Raw genomic sequence first — 22,228 nt, 5'->3', positions numbered from 1 at the left:
GGGATCAGAAAGAGTTAGCCTTGACTGAGTGACTAACACTTTCACTTTTCCAGTGTAAAAATAACAATTTTCATTTGAATTAGTAGGTAGTATGTACAGAGAGACTTTGAAACTTTCACCCAATGGATTTGTCATCCTTTAATGATTCTTAATGAAAAGACTATATGTTGTCACCCTGCTAATTTAACTTACATGCAGAGTAATGATGCAAAGTGCCAGGCTGGATGAATCACAAACTGGAATCAAGATTGCTGGAGAAAATGTAAATAACCTCAGATATGCAAATGATACCACTGTAATGGCAGAAAGTGAAGAGGAATTAAAGAGCCTCTTGAGGGTTAAAGAGGAGAGGGGAAAAAGCAGGCTTGAAACTCAACAGTAAAAAAACTTAAATAAGCGCATTTGGTCACATCAGTTCAGTTCAGTCGCTCAGTCGTGTCCGACTCTTTGCAACCCAATGGACTGCAGCACACCAGGCCTCCCTATCCATCACCAACTCCCAGAGTTTACTCAAACTGATGTCCATTGAGTCGGTGATGCCATCCAATCATCTCATCCTCTGTCGTCCCCTTTTCCTCCAGCATTCAATCTTTCCCAGCATCAGGGGTTTTTCAAATGAGTCACTTCTTTGCATCAGGTGGCCAAAGTATTGGAGTTTCAGCTTCAGTATCAGTCCTTCCAATGAATATTCAGGACTGATTTACTTTAGGATGGACTGGTTTGATCTCCTTGCAGTCCAAGGGACTCTTAAGAGTCTTCTCCAACCCCATAGTTCAAGAGCATCAATTCATCAGCACTCAGCTTTCTTTAAAGTCCAACTCTCACATCCATACGTGACTACTGGAAAAACCATAGCCTTGATGAGATGGACCTTTGTTAAGTAATGTCTCTGCTTTTTAATATGCTGTCTAGGTTGGTCATAACTTTTCTTTCAAGGAGCACGCGTCTTTTAATTTTGTGGCTGCAGTCACCATCTGCAGTGATTTTGGAGCCCCAAAAATAAAGTCTGACACTGTTGCCACTCTTTCCCCATCTTATTTGCCATGAAGTGATGGGCCCAGATGCCATGATCTTCGTTTTTCAAATGTTGAGTTTTAAGCCAACTTTTTCACTTTCCTCTTTCACTTTCATCAAGAGGCTCTGGTCCCATCACTTTATGGCAAATAGAAGGAGAACAAGTGGAAGGCAGTGGTTTTTGTAGTAGTTTTGTATGGATGTGAGAGTTAGACCATAAAGAAGGCTGAGTGCCAAAGAATGGATGATTTCAGATTGTGGTGCCAGAGAAGACTCTTGAGAGTTCTTTGGACTGCAAGAAGATCAAACCGGTCAATCCCAAAGGAAATCAACCCTGAATATTCATTGGAAGGACTTTTTGAAGCTGAATCTCTAATACCTTGGCCACCTGAGACGAAGAGCTGACTCACTGGAAAAGACCCTGACACTGGGAAAGATTGAAGGCAAAAGGAGAAGGGGGTGCCAGAGGATGAGATGGTTAGGTAGCATCACTCACTCAACGGATGTAAATTTGAGCAAACTCCAGGAGGTAGTGGAGGACAGAGGAGTCTGGTGTGTTACAGTCCATGGGGTCAGACACGACATAGTGACTGCACAGCAGCAGTGATTCTCATCTTAATTACTAATGTGATGGTTAAAAGTGGTGATTTTTCTGTCATTTTTTCCTGCATTTATTAGTTGATATTAAATAGTTTTATCTGAATTTTAAACCTAATAAAATAAATTCTAAAATGAAATATTTATGAGAATTTTATAGGTTGGGAGTTACATGAAAAGGACTAGGGTGGGAGAATGGTTATAGTTGGATGATGTCAAAATTATCATTGTATGAATTGATGCATCTCTTGCTTTGATAGTTTCAGGTCAGCCCTGAACTATTCTTTGTTGAGGGAGGGGGCAAGGGTAGGGCTGTTAAACTTGTTGGAATCATCTGGGTTGTTTAAAATCTTTTAAAAGTAGGAAGTGTCTAAACTGAATTTTCTGTTTGGCCACAAAAAGATGCAAGTTAATTTAGGTTTTGATCAATAAGGTTCATTCTCAGCATAGAATTAATGAATGACAGTTTTTTATGCACATTGCCAGGTTTCCTTTAGGTAAGTCGAGTTGAGATTATCTTTCCTTCAAAGGTCTTAGAATTTTGGGGGGAAGGAGCAATGGCAATAACATCTAATGTGGAGCAGATGTAACGAAGGCCCGATTTGGGTGGTGTAGGGAGCCCCCACTGTGCTGCAGGAGAGGAGAGCAGAATGATGGGGGTTACTAGGGAAGGTCTGGAGGTGGGGCGGAGGGGTTGGGCTCCACAAATAGAGACTCGTCCTTGGAGACTGTGGTCCACCCGTGGTGGGGTCACGGGGAAAGCAGAGCGCATGCGTGGTTGCATGCGGCTGTGGTGTGGGCTTTGCCTCTCACCTGGAACTTTAACACGTTTGCTTCCTGACTCAACACTGACTAAGCCTTTGTTACACTTGGGAGTTTCTTAGGCTCCTTTTGTCTCAGAACTGACCTCTCTTCAGTAGTGAAATCTTTGCATTATGTAGTGAGTTAAAGCAGCCTGTCAGAGAGAACTGTGACTCTTTTTTTCCTCCTGGACATTCTAACGTGGTGTAAAAGGAAAAATTGAATAACATTCTAGCACTTGTTTTTAATTGACTGAAGTATAGAAACTTCGAACCAAATATTAACCTAAAAACTCACCTTGAAAGTTAGTGATGTATTAAATGTTTACCTCTCTGAAAACAAAATTGCAGAGGAAAGGTCATTATAGGTGACTTGAAGGGCAGAGGTGGGTATCTGTGCCATTTTGATGTGTTGGAATATTGTCTTTTTAAGAAGTATTCCAAGTAAGTGCGCCATTGGCTGGCAGCCTAGAGTTACTTTCTATATGGAGATTTTGGTGGATGGAATTTGTTAAAATGGTATTTGACCTGTATTCAACTTCAATTTTGGACAAATTTAATTTTAGGCATAATTAAATTGAAATGTAAACATACTATGTTTATGTTGCAGATTTTAGAGAAATGCAGAAATTTGTTCGGTTCATAGAATAGTGCAGGAAAAGAAAGCTGGTGAATTTGTGGTGTCAGGTATAGAAACTGGGGTAAATCTTAAACCACATTCAGTGGCTTAAGAATGGAGTCCCCCCACCGCCCGACAGTACTTAAGACAGAGTCATACGTGTTTATTGTGCTCATCCTCAGTTTAAGACTTTGTTTAATTCTAAATGTAACAAAGTGTCCAAATGGTGGGGAATTTTAAAATACAGAAAAGCCTTAAGGAAGAAGACAGACTTCTGCTGGTGACCCCATTCTCAGTTTCAGGGGGAATCCTCTTTTCCTCTGTTCCTCCCTTCTTGCCTTTCTTTTCTTTAGTTTTTAACTTGAGGACACAACCAGATCTTCTTGTAAATAAAAAAAAAATTTTTTTTTTCACTGAATCCCATAACATGAGCATTTTTGTTTGTTACAAACTGTCGTCATTTTAATAGCTCAGTTGAACTGCATCATGTCACGTGGGCCATCTGTGGTTTACCAGATCACTCCCTCATTTGTTGTTAGACATTTAGTTTTTTGGGAAGGTGGAAGGGGCACTTTTTGCTATTATAAATGATGATGCCAAGGAAGCATATCTGAATGTAGTTTGTGTTAATGTTGTAGGCTAGATTAAATATGCAAGGATTTGTAATTAATAATGATAGTTACGACAAAAGTGAAAATAGAAATATTCCTGTTGTGCTGTGTATTTACCTAAGACTAAAAATTACAGTGTTTAAATTCTTTAAATTATTATCCTTTTTCTCTTTGGTCTCAGTCTTTGCTTTGACCTTAGTCTTTTCATAATCTGTATTCACCAAATAATGGTTGGTAAATCCTTGAAATCTTTATTTCATATACCATGGGTATTTTGGATGTTTCCTGTCTTTTTGTTTTTTCTCTTTTCTTGCATTTTATATTTTCCAAGCTTGTCTACTGAATAATAATGGTGAGGATGATTACTTGCCCATGCATGTGAACCATTTCATTGCCTCAAAAACAGTTAAGTAATGTTTTCAGTGAAGTTTGGGGAGCCAAACAGAAGGAGCATGTAGTATTTTTTGGTTTTTGCTTTTCAAGAGAACTAGTGGGCAGACAACTGTTTAATTTTGTTTTACATTATATACCATGCTTTGCAGTTTAAATTGATTTTCATTTTACTGTAAATTCATAGTGACTAGTAGTTTGGAGTTTGTGGTTTTTCAAGTTCATCTGATTAAAAATACTGTATAAAATCTTGTATAGTTCTTCAACTTTGAGAATGCTTTTTTTATACTGAATCTTAAGATTAATAAAACATTTTGGGTTCTTTAAAGGAGTCCCTTAAAGCCTTAAGAGTTCTATGAAAACAGTGGTTATAGATGGAGATGGGAGTGTGGCTTCTTTCAGTTCAGTTCAGTTGCTCAGTCGTGTCTGACTCTTTGTGACCCCATGAACCGCAGCACGCCAGGCCTCCCTGTCCATCACCAACTTCAGGAACTTGCTCAAACTCGTGTGCATTGAGTCGGTGATGCCATCTAACCATCTCATCCTCTGTCGTCCCATTTTCCTCCCGCCTTCAATCTTTCCCAGCATCAGGGTATTTTTCAACGAGTCAGTTCTTTGCATCAGGTGGCCAAAGTATTGGAGCTTCAGCTTCAGTATCAGTCCTTCCAATGAATAGTCAGGACTGATTTCCTTTAGGATGGACTGGTTTGAGCTCCTTGCAGTCCAAAGGACTCTCAAGAGTCTTCTCCAACACCGCATTTCAAAAACATCAATTCTTCAGCACTCAGCTTTCTTTACGGTCCAACTCTCACATCAGTACATGACTACTGGAAAGACCATAGCTATGACTAGATGGACCTTTGTCGACAAAGTAATGTCTCTGCTTTTTAACATGCTGTCTAGGTTAGTCATAGCTTTTCTTCCATGGAGCAAGCGTCTTTTAATTTCATGGCTGCAGTCACCATCTGCAGTGATTTTGGAGCCCAAGAAAATAAAGTCTGTCACCTCTTTCCATTGTTTCCCCATCTATTTGCCATGAAGTGATGGGACTGGATGCCATGATCTTAGTTTTCGAATGTTGAGTTTTAAGTCAGCTTTTTCCCTCTCCTCTTTTCACTTTCATCAAGAGGCCCTTTAGTTCCTCTTCGCTTTCTGCCATAAGGGTGGTGTCATCTGCATTTCTGGGTAAGCACTTTTTCTTTACCGAGGTTAATATGCATTTAATTACTGAATCCTCATACTAGTCAAGTGTTCTGTTTTATAGAAGGGAAACAGCCTTAGAGAGAGGAGGTGGTGTCGGATGGGCCTTGGCCTTCCTGACACAGATAGTCATCTGCTGGCATTCAAATGATTTTAATAAAACATACTTGTAGAGAAAACACTGCTTTCTCCATCCCCAGAGGCCTCACCCAGTGTCCCTGCTGTATCAGAGGGCCTCCGTGAGGAAGGAGTGACTGTGTGCCCCAAAGTATTGAGAGGGGAGCTCATCACCTTTACTTATGAATTAGCTTAAAACAGATGACTCTCTTTCTCCTCTGGCTTTCATTTCGAAAAGGGAGGTCGGTGGAGTTGTTTGTAAACACTTTGGATCCTCCCTGTGTTCAGATTCCTTTTTAGGGATAAGAGGAGGTGTTTGCCAACTTCTTCGAGCTCTTTCTTCATTTTGAAAACTGTTCTTTCCAGTGCCATTAGGCAGCATAGTTTAGGATTTCTTTACTGTTTTAAATTTTAAGAAAGGGGTTTTGTTATTTATCATGTATACCGCTTGAGAGTTGAACTTTTTTTTTTTTTAAGCTGATGCTGGGGAAATAGAATTAAAAATGACCTCCTCCCAACCAGAAAATCTCTAAAAACGTAGAAGGGGAGGAAACAATTTTATTGAGTGAGCATTAAACCAGAATGTGATGTGTATCTAGGCTGTCCACTAAAGAGATTGCAAAGATAGAAGTCTTATTCTTTTGTATAGTTAAGTGGTTGCAACACTTTACATCCGTGTTTTCAAGGTACAATTTCCAGTTCTCTGTTATCTTTATGACTGGAGGTAGGTTTTGCAATTTGGAGTCGGTTGACAAATTAGGCCATCCTGGGAAACTGGGAGATTGGGCATATCTTTCTTGGTGATTACATATCTTAAGGAAACATTCCTGAGACGTGAGACTGGCTAAAGGCTTACTTAGCTTTTAGAAAGATTCAAGTACAGCAGAAAAGGATAGAAAAGAGGGAGGGTGAAGGGATGCCTTCCCCTTTGTTTTCAAATGGGAGAATTAAGTCACTTATTTCTGATTTGTGCTTATGTCAGCAACCTGTATTCTGAACCTGTTATTTTATATCCACAGCCAGGGATGCTCTTAGCATTTAGGCTTGGTTGGAGTTAAAATTAATGTCTTGGATCTCCATAGCATAGTTGTCACTAGGGACTAAAAGCTCGTCAAGACATTTTTAGTTTTATCTGTTAGCTTCCAAAAGTACTTGTGACTGTGTCTTAATGTCACAGTATTGATACTGTGTGTGTGTTATCTTTTGTTCACTCTGCGACTTCATGGTAGTTGCACATTTTGGACTTCATGAGTGTAGAGATGAAATCTGGACAGTGATATTCGTAAAGTTAGTAGTATCAGACTCTGATACATAATAAAATGAATGAGTTGGAAGTTTTCTGTTTTTACCAGTTATGAAAAGACGCAGCAGGAAGCTCTAGATGCCTTTGAGACTAGGAGGGTTTAGCCATTGTTTCAGCCTTTGTCTGAAAGGGTACAGCCATATATGGGATTTAGATGCTAATTAGATTAAGTTTGTTGGTTTATACTAGAACTTGACTGAGCCTGTGGTCTGTGGCATGTCTTTTGCAGAGTTATCTTAAAGAGCCCTATCAAACACTTTTTTTTTTGGTAATTTAAATCATGATCATCAATTAAAATGAGAAAACTTGACCTGTTAGCTGTGTAGTATGAACATAAAATAAATCATCACTGTGCTTCGCATGTTAACTTTCTAATGTATCTTTATACAGAATTGTTTAGGGAAGTAATTTGGATAACTCAACAGTAATTTTGTAATAGTGGAGTTGCATTGAATTTTCAAGGCTTATCAGCTTTATTTTGGTGCTTCTAGAATAGAGGTGAATATTAATTGAAAAGATGTCTAGTGTGACATATCAGGCCAAGTTTTTGTATTGAATTTGCATCATATTAGGTAGCAGTGTAGAATGGAATTAAAAGTCAAAGCATGAGGTGGTTTTAGAAAACATAAACTGACTCCTTAGAAGAGGGGTTATAAGTTCATGAAAGCATGATGCTGACTTAGTGTAGTCTTTAAGTATTTTTAAAATCAAGATTTTACTGGGGGAAAATGTAATTTACTTCCAGGAATTCTCCCTTATATATCTGATTGGATTGTGCTAACAGCTTTTAAAATTTTTCAATTGTAATAGAACATAATAAATACTAATTTTAAAGGGCAACTCTTTCATACATATACTGTTTTCTTGACTCCCAATAAATAAACACAAGAATTGTTTTTATCAGAGATCTTATTCAGATAAATTATGAAAATCTTGTCAAAGTAGGAAATTTCTTAAAGTTGTTTTTTAAAAATGAGTTGTATGTTCTAAAATATTCTCTCTGATTGCTTTTAGGTTACCTAGGGTATGAATTAATACAGACTTGGAAAACTGAAAGAACTTAGAATCAGCATTTTGAGGTAAATATGTAAACACTAAAGTAGTGTTAAGGTTCCCCCATTCTGCTTTGTTAACTTATTAGCAAAACCAATTTGTGTATGAAATGAGAAAGCTTAACCTCTACACGAGTGTCCTTTAAACTGCCATAGACTAGACCAGATGCAAATAAGTGAGAAGAGGCCGCTGCCAATTTGTTTCTCCCTGAGCCTGTGGTAATAGAGACGCTCAAGTTAAGGAGCATAAATGAAATCTGGTACCAGATCTAAGAAAATCAACACTTGTTCATTGAATTAAGCTTTTCACGTCAATGCTTTATGCTTCCCTTTTGATTTCTAGTCTCTTTTAGGATTATTTGGGACCACCTTTAAATTTAAATTTCTCCACAGTATTAACATTCTTGAACTGTGTTCCTGAATTCTTTTATTCATAAATGAATTCAATGAAAGTTTATAGTTAGATTAATTGTTCTTTAAGATCATGTTTTAAATTTTCTTTGAGAAACTTAAATTGCTGATAAGACTTCATACATGTGGTGAAGACTTACCGCCAGCTGATTTGGATTACTCAGACAAGTACCTCTTCTGGTGATCTTCTTTACTTCTCTTGTGTATTTATTTAGGAAATAACACATCTGGGCTACAGTCCACGGGGTTGCAGAGAGTCAGACACGACTGGACAGCTGTGTGCACATGCGCGCACAGACACACACGCACACACAGACACGCACACGCATGCGCACACACGCGCATGCACATACACACACACGCGCGCACATTTATTTATTTTTTCCATTTTCCTAGTCACTCTCTTTAGAATTTTATGTACTTTGATTTCATTGTTTTCATTTTAAGATCTTTCCTTGAACTTTTCTATAACCCCACCCCCTCCCCGCCCCTGATCTCTGGAAATTAGGCATGCTGTTGTTACAGCTCATTCTCTTGTTCTTTGTTTTTGAATAAGACTTAGTATCCTAAAATAACCCAGATGTCTTTTGTTTAAAGTTTAATACAAAATAATGGCCTTTTTATTCCACTTTTCATATCAATGGGACTTTCTTGTAGATGTGTTTATATTCAGTTTAAGTACAAGAATCTTAAACTTGGCTATTTTTGCCTTTATTTTTAGAGCAGAAGCTTGGGTATGCTGTGATTTTCCAATAAACTGCTATCACAATGTCAAAATGCAGTTCAGACAACAGCAACACAGAGATCTCAAACATTAAGACGGTAAATCTGGGCTTTATCCTATGTGGAAAAAAAAAGAGAGTTTATTCATGTGTCTTACTAAGTTATTTTTAAACGAATCATCCAAAGCTATGAAAGTCTCACCACTTTCATGACTTAATTGTTAAAATCTGTGATTGGAAAACAGTCACGTAGATTATCCTGTTGGCTCTGCTGAGGCAGTTAATTATAGTCAGTTAATCTGTTAAACTCTAGAACTTTTACTTACCAGTAGGGATTCAGAGCTTTTCATTAAGGCCAAGTTAAGAGAGAAAAAAAAATCTATTTAAACATGCCAGAGAAAGTAAAAATTGGCAAAATTATAGGCTTTTTTAGTTTTCACGTTATTGGATTATTTGTTGGGTTTTCAATGTTGGATTTGCTTTCCCCGAGTAGATAGTATATTACTGGGGCCAGTCACTGTTCTAAGTGAATGAAAATTAGTTTAAATATTGTGACCTAATGGGAATGTAATGGGAGGGTTCAACTCCTGTCCTCCATTTCCTTGCAGATTTTCTCTCCTGTATCCGCCCTTCAGGGTGAGTAGGAGTGGGGTGGATGCGCATTTCCAAACCAAATACTGTAGAAATATCTTCTAAACTGTCTGTGCTTCTGTTGTGTGTGTTATTGTGTAGACACTCATGAATCTCTGATTGAGTTCATCACATTTTTATTTAAATATATATATATGACACCTGTGTGAAAATTTAAGAGCTGCAGAGAATGAGACGCACGTCCTGTTCTCATAGAATGTGTGTGCCAGTCACAGGAGGAGCCGTGTCCCTACGTGCCCCTTAGAATGTGTGCAAAGTGGCATAAGTAATGAAAGGGAAGAGACGCTGCGTGAGGCTTTTGTCGTGCACACAGGCAGTGTCTTCACTGCCCAAACCGTCTTGTTTGTTTGTCATGTCTGGGGTGTAATTTGGTTTGGTAGGTGACAGAAGTTTGTGTGAGATATACAGCTCCTATACTCACGGAGATCCTGGTCTCATGGGTCATATTTAACTGTTTACTTTTCAAAACTCTTTATTTGGAAGTAATTTCACAGAAAAGAAGAAGACTAGGACAAAGATTATGTGCTTTTCCTATTTTGCTCCATTTGCTTTGTCAGTCACATCCATTCTCTCTCTTTCTATGTGTAGTTTCTGGTTCTGAACCATTTGAGAATAAGTTGCATGCATTACGGCCCTTTTACTCCTAAATACGTCACTGTATTTGCCAAGAATAAGGATGCTCCCCTACGGTAATCATGGTGCAGTCATCATCTCAGTGGGTGTAACAGTGCATTGTCTGCAGCCTCATTGCTGCTCTCTATGATGACCCTTATAGCCTTTGTTCTGTAACAGGAAAGGATCTAGGCTGAGGTCAGTTACTGCGTTTAGTTGTCATGTTTCTACAGTCTTTAATTTGGAACATTTTTAGTTTTTCTTTGTATTTTATGATACTGATAATTTTGAAGACTATCATGTGCCCTTAAAAAATAGAGCATCCTTGTATTTTTTAGACTATTCTAAGCCTATTCTAAAAATAGATTTTATTTTTTAGACTACTTTTATATAGTCTATAATAAATTTTTAAGTATTTATAAATAGATTTTTTAACTCTATTCTAAAAATAGAACATTCATTTATGTTTTAGAATATTTTCTGGCTCTATCATTACTACTAATGTTGTCTCCATCAGAAGAAATGGTGACAGTGGTAAGAAGGAGGGCTCCTGGAGGTGGAGGAAGTGTGTTTGAGGATTTACATCGCTGCCCTCTTTTCTCCTTTGAAAATTTCCATCCACCACCAGGATTTGGGCTTTTTTCCCGATCCCTCCATCATTTGTTTGTTTGGTCTTGGATTAACGTTTGGGTTGGGTGGAAAGTGAAGCATCAGGCTTAATGTAAATAATCCTGCCAGTGAGCGGCCTGGAGTAGTGAAGGAGTACAGTTGTCCCTTGGTGCTCGTGGTGATTGGTTCCAGGACCCTCTGATGCCCAAATGCCCGCATGCTCATGTCCCTTGCATAGTAGAGTTGACCCTCCTGCATCCGTGGATTCATCCAGCCAAGGATAGATTGACCTGTGGAAATGGAACCTGCGGATAAGGAGCACCGTGTGGAGACACGCCAGGAATTGGTAGCCATGTGGGACGTGCCTGCAGGTCTCAGCCTTAGGCCTTCAGCATGACCTGCTGGATCTCACGCTGTTAGGTAAAATAGCCTTCCACTTCAGGTTCTTTGTAGCAGGGTTGAGTAAGAAGCTTGAGTGATCAACCTGAGACTGTTTATCCTGTGGGCCTGCAGAGTTGAGAGAAGTGAATGCTGAGTATAAAAGAGGTAGAAGGAATGGCTGTTGGGACTTTGGTTCAGTAGAGAACGAGCGCATTATTTTTCGTGGAAAATGTAGTTCTGTTTGACCCCGGCAAAAGAAGGACTTGATAGTTTTTCACAGTGTACTCTGGAACACTCTGCTTGTCATCTTCCTCTGACAAGGATACCGAGAATGGTCATGCTCTCTGGTCCACGGACACACCGCCGTGCTGAGGCCTGAGGCACTGCGGCCATTTACTGGAGGTGCTGCTTGTATTAACTGGATGTTGAATTCTTGTCAGCTGAATTAAGCTCTGAAATCAAAATTGTGGTGTTAAGCCTATGCATACAAGAGACTGTACTCTCGAGGCTTCTTGGTGGATTAGACACAACAGTTTTAAGTCACTGTGTTGTATCATGGTTATAAATTTAACAGGTCAGGAGGTTCAAAGTTTTTGTTGTCAGGGAACAAAGAGTGGGGATTCTTTCTTACCAGTTTCATAGAGTAATAACAGTGAACACTCAAAGCAGTGCAAGGGGAAATTCCCTTCTACAGGGCAAGTCAGTTCTGCGCTGATGGACTTTCTCATAGAGATTTGAAACCCTAACCGTTTATCTGCAGGCTAGGAATTTTAAAAAGCCTGAATTTCTGTTTTATCCTTTTACATAATCAAATTTGTCTTTGGGGAAGAATATGTGAAATATAGAAGAGTGCTTAGACACCGTGAAGTAGCTCTTATTTCACAAAATGGTGTTGCCTTGCTTTAATTTATCTAGGATATGCATACTTTTAATGATACTTATATAAATAGTTGATCAGCTGTGCAATTGTGATAGGGTGTCAGTTAAGAAAAATGACCTTCTTCTATGTTTATGGTCCTTTGATAAAATGACCAAATGTTGGCGGCATTTGACTCCTTCCTGTGTGTACGCGGTGTGAAGTGCCTTTCATACAGTTTTCTCATTATTTTATCAATAATAGCATCATAGAATTTACAAATGTTTGAAATATATTTACATATATATTTACATGTTTTGTATATAAACATTTATTTTAAAGAGCATCATAGTATACAAATTTTCTTTTAAAGGTATTTTATGGACATGGTTCTATGTCAGTAAATATAGATCTGTATTATCTTAATGGATTTAAAGTTTTCCACTTTAAGACTAGACCATAATTTACTTAGGTAATTTTTGATTAATTCATTTTGAGGTTATTTCTTGCTCTTAAGTAATAATGTGGCAATAAATATTCATGTGTTTACATCTTTGTGCATCTGCCTAATCCTTTCAGGCAGGTTTCTGGGTATAGAATTGCTGGGTTGGCGAGTGTAGGATGCTTGACTTTTAAAACAGATCCTCTTAGATCAAGAAAAAGCTGAAACAATTACAGGGAGAATTTGAAAAGGCCCGTAGGAATGATATTCTGACGTTTCTCTAGTTTCTGCGCTCTCTTTTGTTTTTAACCCTGCATGGTTGTGTAATGGTATTCTTTTTCCCTTTTGTAGTAAGCTGTGCTAGAACAAAAATGCAATGAAAGAAACACTGGATGAATGAAAAGCCCTGCTTTGCAACCCCTCAGCATGGCAGGCCTGCAGCTCATGACCCCTGCTTCCTCACCAATGGGTCCTTTCTTTGGACTGCCATGGCAACAAGAAGCAATTCATGATAACATTTATACGCCAAGAAAATATCAGGTACTAATGAGAACACTAATACTGGAGCATTTTCACTAAAATGGAATATATTAGCATATAGTTGACACAATTTCTATAAAACTCCTTTACCTTTTTAAGCTTTCCTCTTCTGATTAATTTTCTCATTCCAAATACTTTTGTTCTTAATAGTCATTTTCTTTTCTAACATCTGCTGGGTAATTGATTTGATAGTTTTATTGATGAAATTTCTTATCTTTTTTACCCTGTGAAAACCTCACTGTTCCTGAGTATCTATTTGGGTGTGTCTGTCCTCATGATCTGGGTAGGAATCGAGATTGGTTTGAACAAACATAGACTGTCAGAACTATGGTTGTAGTCTTTTTTTTTTTTTTTTAAAGAAGCAATATATTCTATTACAGTTGGTCTAAAGTGGTAAATAAGAGTAGATCAGTATAATAAGCAGTAGTAAAATCATTATTGTTCTTTACTTTGACTTTGCTAATGAATTTTAAATAACCACTTATTTTCCATTAAGTTATAGTGTTTCAGTTGTTCACATCATTCTAGAAAAGTTTTTGTCCCTGTGAAAATGATTTTTAAAGAAATTGTAAATGCCATTTCAGCACATTTATACAGCACAGCTGTGTGTAACTAGCATTTTTAATACCTCTGATTATTATTATATAAACATGTAGAAGGTAAGCTTTTTGAAAGGGCAGATTTATTGGAGGAAGATTTTAGAAAACAGTGCAATTTTATGAATTGAAACAAAATCCAGTTTTTAAAATTTTGTACTTAGATAAGAAGTGTGTAATCTTTTTTCCCCACTGTATTTCTAGGTTGAACTGCTTGAAGCAGCTCTGGATCATAATACCATAGTCTGTTTAAACACTGGCTCAGGGAAGACGTTTATTGCAGTACTACTCACTAAAGAGCTGTCTTATCAGATCAGGGGAGACTTCAACAGAAATGGCAAAAGGACGGTGTTCTTGGTCAACTCTGGTAACAAAGCACTATTTTATCAAATTGTATGGAGGAAATTGGATGAGATCTTATGGTTAAGCAGATTTGCTCTTGGGGTATAAAGTTGAAGTCTTGAAAGTATAGAGAGGTTGATGAATAATGTGCTTGTTGAAGCAGAAATATCATTCTGTCTTATTTCTTAACTTTAAATAGTATTTCTCTTAAATGATAGTCATCTTATTTCATAGATGTTAAACTTTAGCTTTCTTCTTAAATGGGACCGCATTTAATTCTGGCTCTGCTCTGATCTCAGTAGTTATTTTGTTTTTAATGTTTTAGTTTCACAAAGTGTATCATAAAGAGCTTGATTATAGGTAACTTTTTGATTTATGATTTTGCTTTACCAGTTGTAGAAAGAAAATCAGAGGCTTTTTGAAAGTTAGATATTCAGTAAGAGTTTAAAGTATAAGGTTTTATGTGTTTGGGGTTATATATTAAAATAAAAAGTATAAAATGTGAACATAAAACAGCTCAAGTACTAATATAACCATGTCACTGCTCTCCTTTTTTTCTTTTCTTTTTAGATTGTTTCAGCATGTGATGTTCTCATGTGCTTTAAATATATATCAGTCTGTGTTATTTGTTGGTGATACAATCTGATTTTATTGAAGAAAGCTGGAGGGGTGGATCTGCAGTAGTTGCCATTCTAGCCTAGAAATTATATTCTTAGATTGGGGAAAGTCACCTTAAAGAAATAAGGTGGTCTAAGACTTTATAAAGTCAGTGACAGGCGGGGTGGTGAGTACAAGAAGCGTATTTTGGAGATAACTGTGAAAGTATTGTTTTAAGATGGTGATGTAAAAAATTAGTGGTTAGATATAATATATAATAATAAGGATTTCCCTTAACTGTTTAATCAGTAGTCATCCAGAGAGCCGTTTAGGGAGGAGTTCTTGCATTTACATGGGATATTGTGTTTGTAATCAGCAAAGCAGGTTGCCCAACAAGTGTCAGCTGTCAGGACTCACTCAGATCTCAAGGCTGGGGAGTACTCAAACCTGGAAGTGAGTGCATCCTGGACAAAAGAGAAATGGAACCAAGAGTTTACTAAACACCAGGTAAGACTCATAAAGAAATTTCATTTAATAAATCTGTGCAAGCCCTTGGTTTAGAAGATTACCTGAAGCCTTCGTTATGTGAATTAGGTTTAAAGACTCTACTGTCCTGTACTTTGTCAACATAGAAATTACCCCTCATGCATTTTCTTATTATAATCTCATCCTAAATCCAAATGAGCTACTCCTTTATGTTGCTGTTACTAAATAGAAAAGAAACAGCTTTACAGTATGATTTCCTTTTTGAAAAGTGCAAATTCCTATGACCTAATTTCATCTTGCAGATAACTTGCTTTCAGAAAGTTTACTCTTGAGTTAAATGCCTTGACATTTCTTGGTTGAGATCTTAGTATATTTGATAGAGTCTTCCTGTAACTTGGCTTCCCTTGTGGCTCAGCTGGTAAAGAATCTGCCTGCAATGTGGGAGACCTGGGTTTGATCCCTTGGTTGGGAAGATTCCCTGGAGAAGGAAAAGGTTACCCATTCCAGTATTGTGGCCTGGAGAATGCCATGGACTGTGTAGTCCATGGGGTCGCAAAGAGTCAGACACAACTGAACGACTTTCACTTTCTGTAACCTAGACGTTTCCATGTCTCCAGCTTGTGTTGAGGGCCTTTCACGTGTTGGTGAATCTGAAGTGGTTAAGAGAGGTTTCCTAACTGACCTCAAGCAGTCCCTGGTCTGCTAGTATATCTTACATATTGGGTTAAGCTTTCTCAATAACGCACTTAAAATCCACAGAATGATAAGCCATTAAAAAAATTAAGGAGTCTGTGTCTTCCTCCAGAAAACCTTGTCAGTTTGACAGGAAAAAATTGTGTGAATTGTTTTATGATCTGATAAAACTGCCAGGTCTTATCAGTCAAATTACGAGGAACCTGAAAACCTGTAGATTGAGTAGATTTATCATAAAAACGTGGTCTCCTTTATCAGTATTTTTTTCCATGTCTCCTTGTTTTACATCTTGATTCTCGAGTATGAGCTTCCATACATTGAGAATGTTTGTTGTAATTTTTTTGTTGTTGTAATTTTTAATGATGAGTTTCTTCATCCTCACCTAAAATACAGTGGTTCCCTAGTCTGATTTCATAGAAGTATATCCAGGCAGGTGAATGGCATGTTTGTATACTGATAGCAGTTTTATTTTAGGTTCTCGTTATGACTTGCTATGTCGCCTTGAATGTTTTGAAAAATGGTTACTTATCACTGTCAGACATTAACCTTTTGGTGTTTGATGAGTGTCATCTTGCAATCCTAGACCACCCCTACCGAGAAATTATGAAGGTAAGTTTTTAGATTTTATCAGTGTTAATAATGCAGGTCAGATTACTGAGTAAAAGCAGTGTTTTTTATACCAAAAGCAACATTAGTTACCACTTTTGGGAACTTGGTTTCAGTGTAGGAATGAATGAATGAATATTAAACTAATGTTCATTTAAATCTGTAATTTATAATATTAATACATTTATAACGTCTAAATCTATAATAAAAGTTTAAACAATAAAAATAAATTATGTGACCTATCATAAGTGAATTGCATAATCTATCATAGCATATTTAAATGTTCCTTTTTGATACATTGGTCTTTTAAATAAGCTACAGTAAATTCCATAAGTGATCATTTTGGTGTTTGTTAGGTCTTTTTGACATGTTTTATCAAGATGCTGTCTCTTTGGTTGGGGCCTTGCAGAATGAATTCCTTACTGTCAGTATCTTTTGTTACATTAGCTTTGTGAAAATTGTCCATCATGTCCTCGTATTTTGGGACTAACTGCTTCCATTTTAAATGGGAAATGTGATCCAGAGGAATTGGAAGAAAAGATTCAGAAACTGGAGAAAATTCTTAAGAGTAATGCTGAAACTGCAACTGACTTGGTGGTCTTAGACAGGTAAGCACTTAGGATTAACTAGGCTTCAATGAAACCTGCTAGGATGGTTTTAGGCCTTTGGTTCCATACTCCCTTGGAAGACCTAAGAATTCCTTATCAGGTAGTCATCTTTTGAAAATGGGTGTGAATTTCTGACCTGTATATAGGTTTGTCTCTTTTTGTGGAGGTTGCTATTTTGAGTTTCATTAAAACATATAACACAGCCTTTGTGATCGAAGTTAGTAGAGGGGAGCCTTTATAAATTAGGTCTTTAAATTACAATAACTAATTCAGTTCATATTAAAATATCCTTATATCCTTGTTAGGTACAGCCTTTAACATGGTTAAAGATTACCAAGTGGTGGTTCTTGAAACAGTTACACTAGAGAAGACTTATTTCTCAGATCGTGAAGTTAAATCACACTTGGGTTTTGAGGACTGACTCCACTAGTGTGTGACTTCAAGTGAGTCATTTATTGTCCCTGAGCCTATAAAATGGCATTATCAGTGGTCTCAGGGGACTCTTGGGTGATCAGTTACATTGACATGATAAACACCTTGCAGTGTATCTGTCACTTGGTAGGAATTTGGAAAGAGTTCTCTTTGTGGAATGAGAAGAAAAGCTAACATTTAGATTCATGGAAGTTAGGATCCAGATGTGATATGAGATACAAATCTGATGGCCTTCAGGGTGTTTAGGTTAAAAACTGATAGATATTCCATTGCGTTTGGCATTACTTAGCTCTCAAAATCTGACTCTTATAAATTCTAGTTGGGAATGGTGAACACTGTCAGTTTTAAATATGTCTTTAATGTATTTCTTTTCCTTAATTATTACATGTGCTTTTAAGATTGTATGTGTTGTTGTCATATTATGAAAGGCATGAAATATCTAGGGAATTTGATTGAAATGTAGGGAGCTTTCCTTATGAGGACATGTTAAAATATGACAGCCCTAAAAAGGAACACATTTGAGTCAGTTCTAGTGAGGTGGATGAACCTAGAGCCTGATAATACAGAGTGAAGTAAGTCAGAAAGAGAAAAGCAAGTGCCACATATTAATGCATATATATGGAATCTAGAAAAATGACTGCTGATGAGCCTATCTGCAGGGCAGGAGTAAGACTCAAGACGGGGAGCACATAGGGAGCAGACGTGTGGACGCGGCGTGGGCCGCAGAGGGTGGGAGGACTGAGAGAGCAGCCCTGAAGCATGCACACTACCTGTGCAAGCGAGACGGCGGCGGCTGCGTGTAACCCGGAGCTCTAGCCGCCCTGACAGCGTGGGGGCGGGGAGGGTCAGGAGGGAGGGCACGCGTGTGTGCTTGTGGCTGATTTGGGCGGTTGTGTGGCGGAGGTCAACACAGTATTGTAAAGCATTTATCCTCCAGTTAAAAATAAATTAGAAAAAAGATTTATTTAAAAACCAAAAAAGTTGACATTTGCAAGTGTCAGACGTTTCAAGTAGTATGGAAATAGATACATTTAATGATAACCCTTCCTTATGATCTACTGCCTTCCCTTTTTCTGACTCTGAGAAGTAATCATTATTGAGCTTCTTGACTGTTTTGACTAGCTTTGTTTCTCATTCTGGGGGATGCCTTAGGGGGCAAAAGATGAAAGTCTAAACCTAAAAATAAAAATGAGAAACCTGGGATTAACGATGAAACAGCAGAATTCTTTGACTGTTAGCCCTATGCATTTATTGAAACTTAGCCGGCAAACATAGTACAGATGGAAGTGAGTACAACTTGAGGAAGGCTTGTTGTGAGCCTGTGTGTTCTTCCAAGTAGTTACACAGCTGAGAAGAGGGCGTTTCTTTTTTGGTTTGGATATGTAATGGATGGTAATGCTGTAGTGAGTTTATTGTGGTGTTGACAACTTTTGTGTCTGATGTTGCAGATATACTTCTCAGCCATGTGAGATTGTGGTAGACTGTGGACCATTTACTGACAGAAGTGGGCTCTATGAAAGACTGCTGATGGAGTTAGAAGAAGCACTTAATTTTATCAATGACTGTAACATATCTGTACATTCAAAAGAAAGAGATTCTACTTTAATTTCTAAACAGGTAAGCATATACGAAGTAAGTACAGAGAATATGATAAAAGGCTTTGATACATTTTTAATGTTGAAATGAATTGTCTTTTAATGAAACTGTTTTATATACGTTTTAGTTTAAGACCTTACCTTCTTGTATCTTTGGACATTTTTCATGGAGTGTATCATATTGGGTTGAGTTTACTGTTACCTGACAGACATTTCTGTTATTAAGTATAGACCACCCTGGTTTAAGGAGGTGTCATGATTGTTTGAATATAAGAAGTGAGTCCCAGTTTTTTTCTTAGTCAGATGAGTTAGTTCCTGATCAGACCCTGAGCTGGAAGAATTCTTCCGCTGTTTCTCTGTATGTAACTGGACATGAGCCCATCATCTCCGAGTAGGGCAGGTTTGAGAAGCGGTTCCTTAGGACAGTGGGCCTCAGGGTGTGGACCCTGGACAAGCAGCCATCAGCTTCCCTCCGGAACTGTCTCGACGTGCACATGAGAGGCCCACCCTTGCCCTGCTGAATCTAAAGCTCTGGGCTGGGAGCCAGCTCTCTGAGATTTGAAGCCCTTCAGTGAATCCTGTTGCCATTAATTGTCCCAGGACTTTGCAGCCAGCTGTGAATGTTACCACCATATTGAATCGAATCCTTAATTCTCTCTTGCTAATTTTCTCTGGAGCAGCAATGCCCAGACTCTGTTCAGCACCTGTCTTCTCGTTAAGTCCATGTTCGACCCAGTGGGTCTTTTATTTGCCTGCAGAACTGGCAGTTATAGCCTTACTATGGATTTACATTCCAGTCTGAGCTAGGGTGGTACGTTGTGGCACTCTGGAGCGCAGATACAGTTCAAGGAAAACCGTCTTGCTTTTCTTTGATACCTAAAATAAAATGACACACTCTGCTGCGTATGCACACACACCTATATATTCTGCTATGTAGATCCTTGCATATTTACCTGGAAGTAAATACTCAGTTGTACTTTCGACCACAGCTCTGAGGTTGCTTTATTAACCGTATACAGTTGCATCTTTTAATTTCTGTCATTTGATTATTTTCACGGGGGAAAACAGAAGGGTGGTTCTGGGCATCTGTATGAAAAAGTAGAGCTTGGAAAGACTACTGGCCCCTCTCCGTAACTTTGGGGAATGAACCCCAGTGTTGACATTAGTGGGGTAAATTTATTTTGAAGGAGTAAAGACAGCTTGAACCCCAGTTAGACTCCATGTGAAGATACCGCCAGAGTATTGTTTCGCATTTGAGTCTTTACCTTTTTTTGTAGATCCTCTCAGACTGTCGTGCGGTACTGGTTGTCCTGGGACCCTGGTGTGCCGATAAAGTAGCTGGAATGATGGTCAGAGAGCTACAGAAATACATCAAACACGAGCAAGAGGAGCTGCACCGGAAGTTTCTATTGTTCACAGACACTTTCCTGAGGAAAATCCACGCCCTGTGTGAAGAGCACTTCTCCCCTGCCTCCCTTGACCTGAAGTTCGTCACTCCGAAGGTGGTGAAGCTGCTGGAGATCCTCCGCAAGTACAAGCCCTTCGAGCGGCAGCAGTTTGAGAGCGTGGAGTGGTACAACAACCGGAGCCAGGACAACTACGTGTCCTGGAGTGACTCTGAGGACGAGGAGGACGAGGAGGCTGAAGAGAAAGAAAAGCCAGAGACCAGTTTTCCTTCTCCATTTACCAATATCCTGTGTGGAATTATTTTTGTGGAAAGAAGATACACAGCCGTGGTCCTAAACCGGTAACTCTCCGAGGTTAACGTTTTCTCCCCCATGGTAGAAGAGGCAGCCTTTTGTTCCGTGAAGTGATAGGTTGCAATAGCTTTAAGGGCTGGGCGGAAGGCTGAGGGGAGAGCCCTTCACTTGGCCCCGTCCTCAGAATTCTCCTGTAACGCTATCTTGGGATCAGCAGCGTGTTTATATATACAATCGCTTGACTGAGGTTTTGCTCCTAAAGGATGCTAATCTTTTCTAATCCATCTGAAATCGAGTACAAGTACAGAAAAATTAAGTTGACATTAAAGTAAACCTTCCTTGTTCGGTATCCAGTTGTTAGATTTAGTTCAGATATTTATTAAGCTGGACTGTGGTGTGTTAGTGGAGAAGGGAATGGCAGCCCACTCCAGTGTTCTTGCCTGGGCAGCCCCATGGACAGAGGAGCCCGGCGGGCTGCAGTCCACAGGGCCGCAAAGAGTCGGACACACGTGTTGGGTGTGGTTTTGAGCATTTCACACCACGCTTTCTCCTTCAGGTGATCTTAGGATAAATTTTATCAGGATATTGCTGTAGCCAATTTTTCTGTTAGCTTTTTTTCCTTAACAATTGCCTATTCAAGTTTGCACGTTTGCAGTGAAAAGCATGTAACGACTGGGTTTGAAATTTGAGTTGGTTCATAGACTACATGTTAAAATTTTCTGAATCAGAAGATAATAAAAGCGTTGGGGAGGAATTCAGATAATACTGGCAAAGGTGGCAGGGAATGCCAATTAGGTTGTAAATTTCCACCCTACCTCCTTCTTCAGTAGAAGTGTATTTTTCCTGAATATAGACCCAACCAAGGAGCTGCACTTCAAATTTGTGTCATATGGCCACTTAATGTATATTTCTTTTGATTTGTGGATGAATGCTGTATTATTTGTAAGGGCCAAAAAGAGTTCTTATTTTGTACTTCAAACTACTTGTTTCTATAAGATCTATTAATTGGCCAAAGTTGATCCCTAAGAACCTTTTCTGCAAGTATTGATCTCTGAGGAGAAATTAAACTTTGTTTCCTGAGGTAATTTGGGGTTTTAAAAAAAAACAACTGCTTCTGACTTGAGAATGTACTTGAGTAACGAGAGATTGGCCTCTGGGGTTGTCATCTGGCGGTTTTCAGTCTGGAAGTTTTCATAGTCGTTGGGCCCGATCCTGATGATGAATACGAAGTAAAATAATTTTAGGTAGTGAATTACATCGAAATCAGAAGTTTAAGGTTGGAAAGGAACTTCATTGACTGATCCAACCCACTTAGTCTTATAAGAAAAAAAAAAAAGAGGAAAAGTGACTTGCTCTGAGTTAAATTGCTGGCCAATTGCAGAAACAATTCCAGGATCCTGATATTCTGCCTCCTTGTCTCCACTTCTTTGTATAATCATCATGCCCTTGGGTATCACAGAACACTAAAAACCAGTGCTTTACAGTGGGAAGACTGCCAAGAGGCAGTCCAGGGAGTGCACGACTACTTGGGTTATTTTTTAGAATGGGGGAAAAGCATTTTTGGGGTCAGAAAAGTTTCATGTTGGCACAGTTCTAAGCCGAGTTCTAGACGGACTCCGTGCCCCATACAGGATGGGTTAAGAATT

General features: G+C 38.5%; 1 protein-coding gene across 5 annotated transcripts in view; it reads left to right on the top strand.

Annotated features, from left to right (window-relative positions):
* The window catches only part of DICER1 (dicer 1, ribonuclease III), a 72,124-nt gene that overhangs the window by 13,890 nt on the left and 36,006 nt on the right, over positions 1-22,228 (top strand). For 2 of the 5 annotated variants that reach the window (XR_010659202.1, XM_065906938.1), the window contains exons 2-10: positions 7,666-7,730; positions 8,836-8,936; positions 12,739-12,927; positions 13,728-13,890; positions 14,839-14,969; positions 16,116-16,250; positions 16,695-16,855; positions 18,736-18,904; positions 20,160-20,629. Coding sequence is in view for 4 of the 5 variants with exons in the window: in XM_065906938.1 (XP_065763010.1) it covers positions 12,784-12,927; positions 13,728-13,890; positions 14,839-14,969; positions 16,116-16,250; positions 16,695-16,855; positions 18,736-18,904; positions 20,160-20,629 (1,373 nt within the window). In the remaining variant the exon portion in view is untranslated. Of the gene's footprint in view, positions 1-7,665; positions 7,731-8,835; positions 8,937-9,453; positions 9,473-12,738; positions 12,928-13,727; positions 13,891-14,838; positions 14,970-16,115; positions 16,251-16,694; positions 16,856-18,735; positions 18,905-20,159; positions 20,630-22,228 lie in introns of those variants that run through there. The other 3 variants (XM_065906941.1, XM_065906940.1, XM_065906939.1) reach the window with 3 other exon arrangements.

The sequence above is a fragment of the Muntiacus reevesi genome, chromosome 15 (assembly GCF_963930625.1).
Source record: "Muntiacus reevesi chromosome 15, mMunRee1.1, whole genome shotgun sequence".
Lineage (NCBI taxonomy): Eukaryota > Metazoa > Chordata > Mammalia > Artiodactyla > Cervidae > Muntiacus > Muntiacus reevesi.
This window is presented reverse-complemented; position numbering and strand designations above follow the sequence as displayed.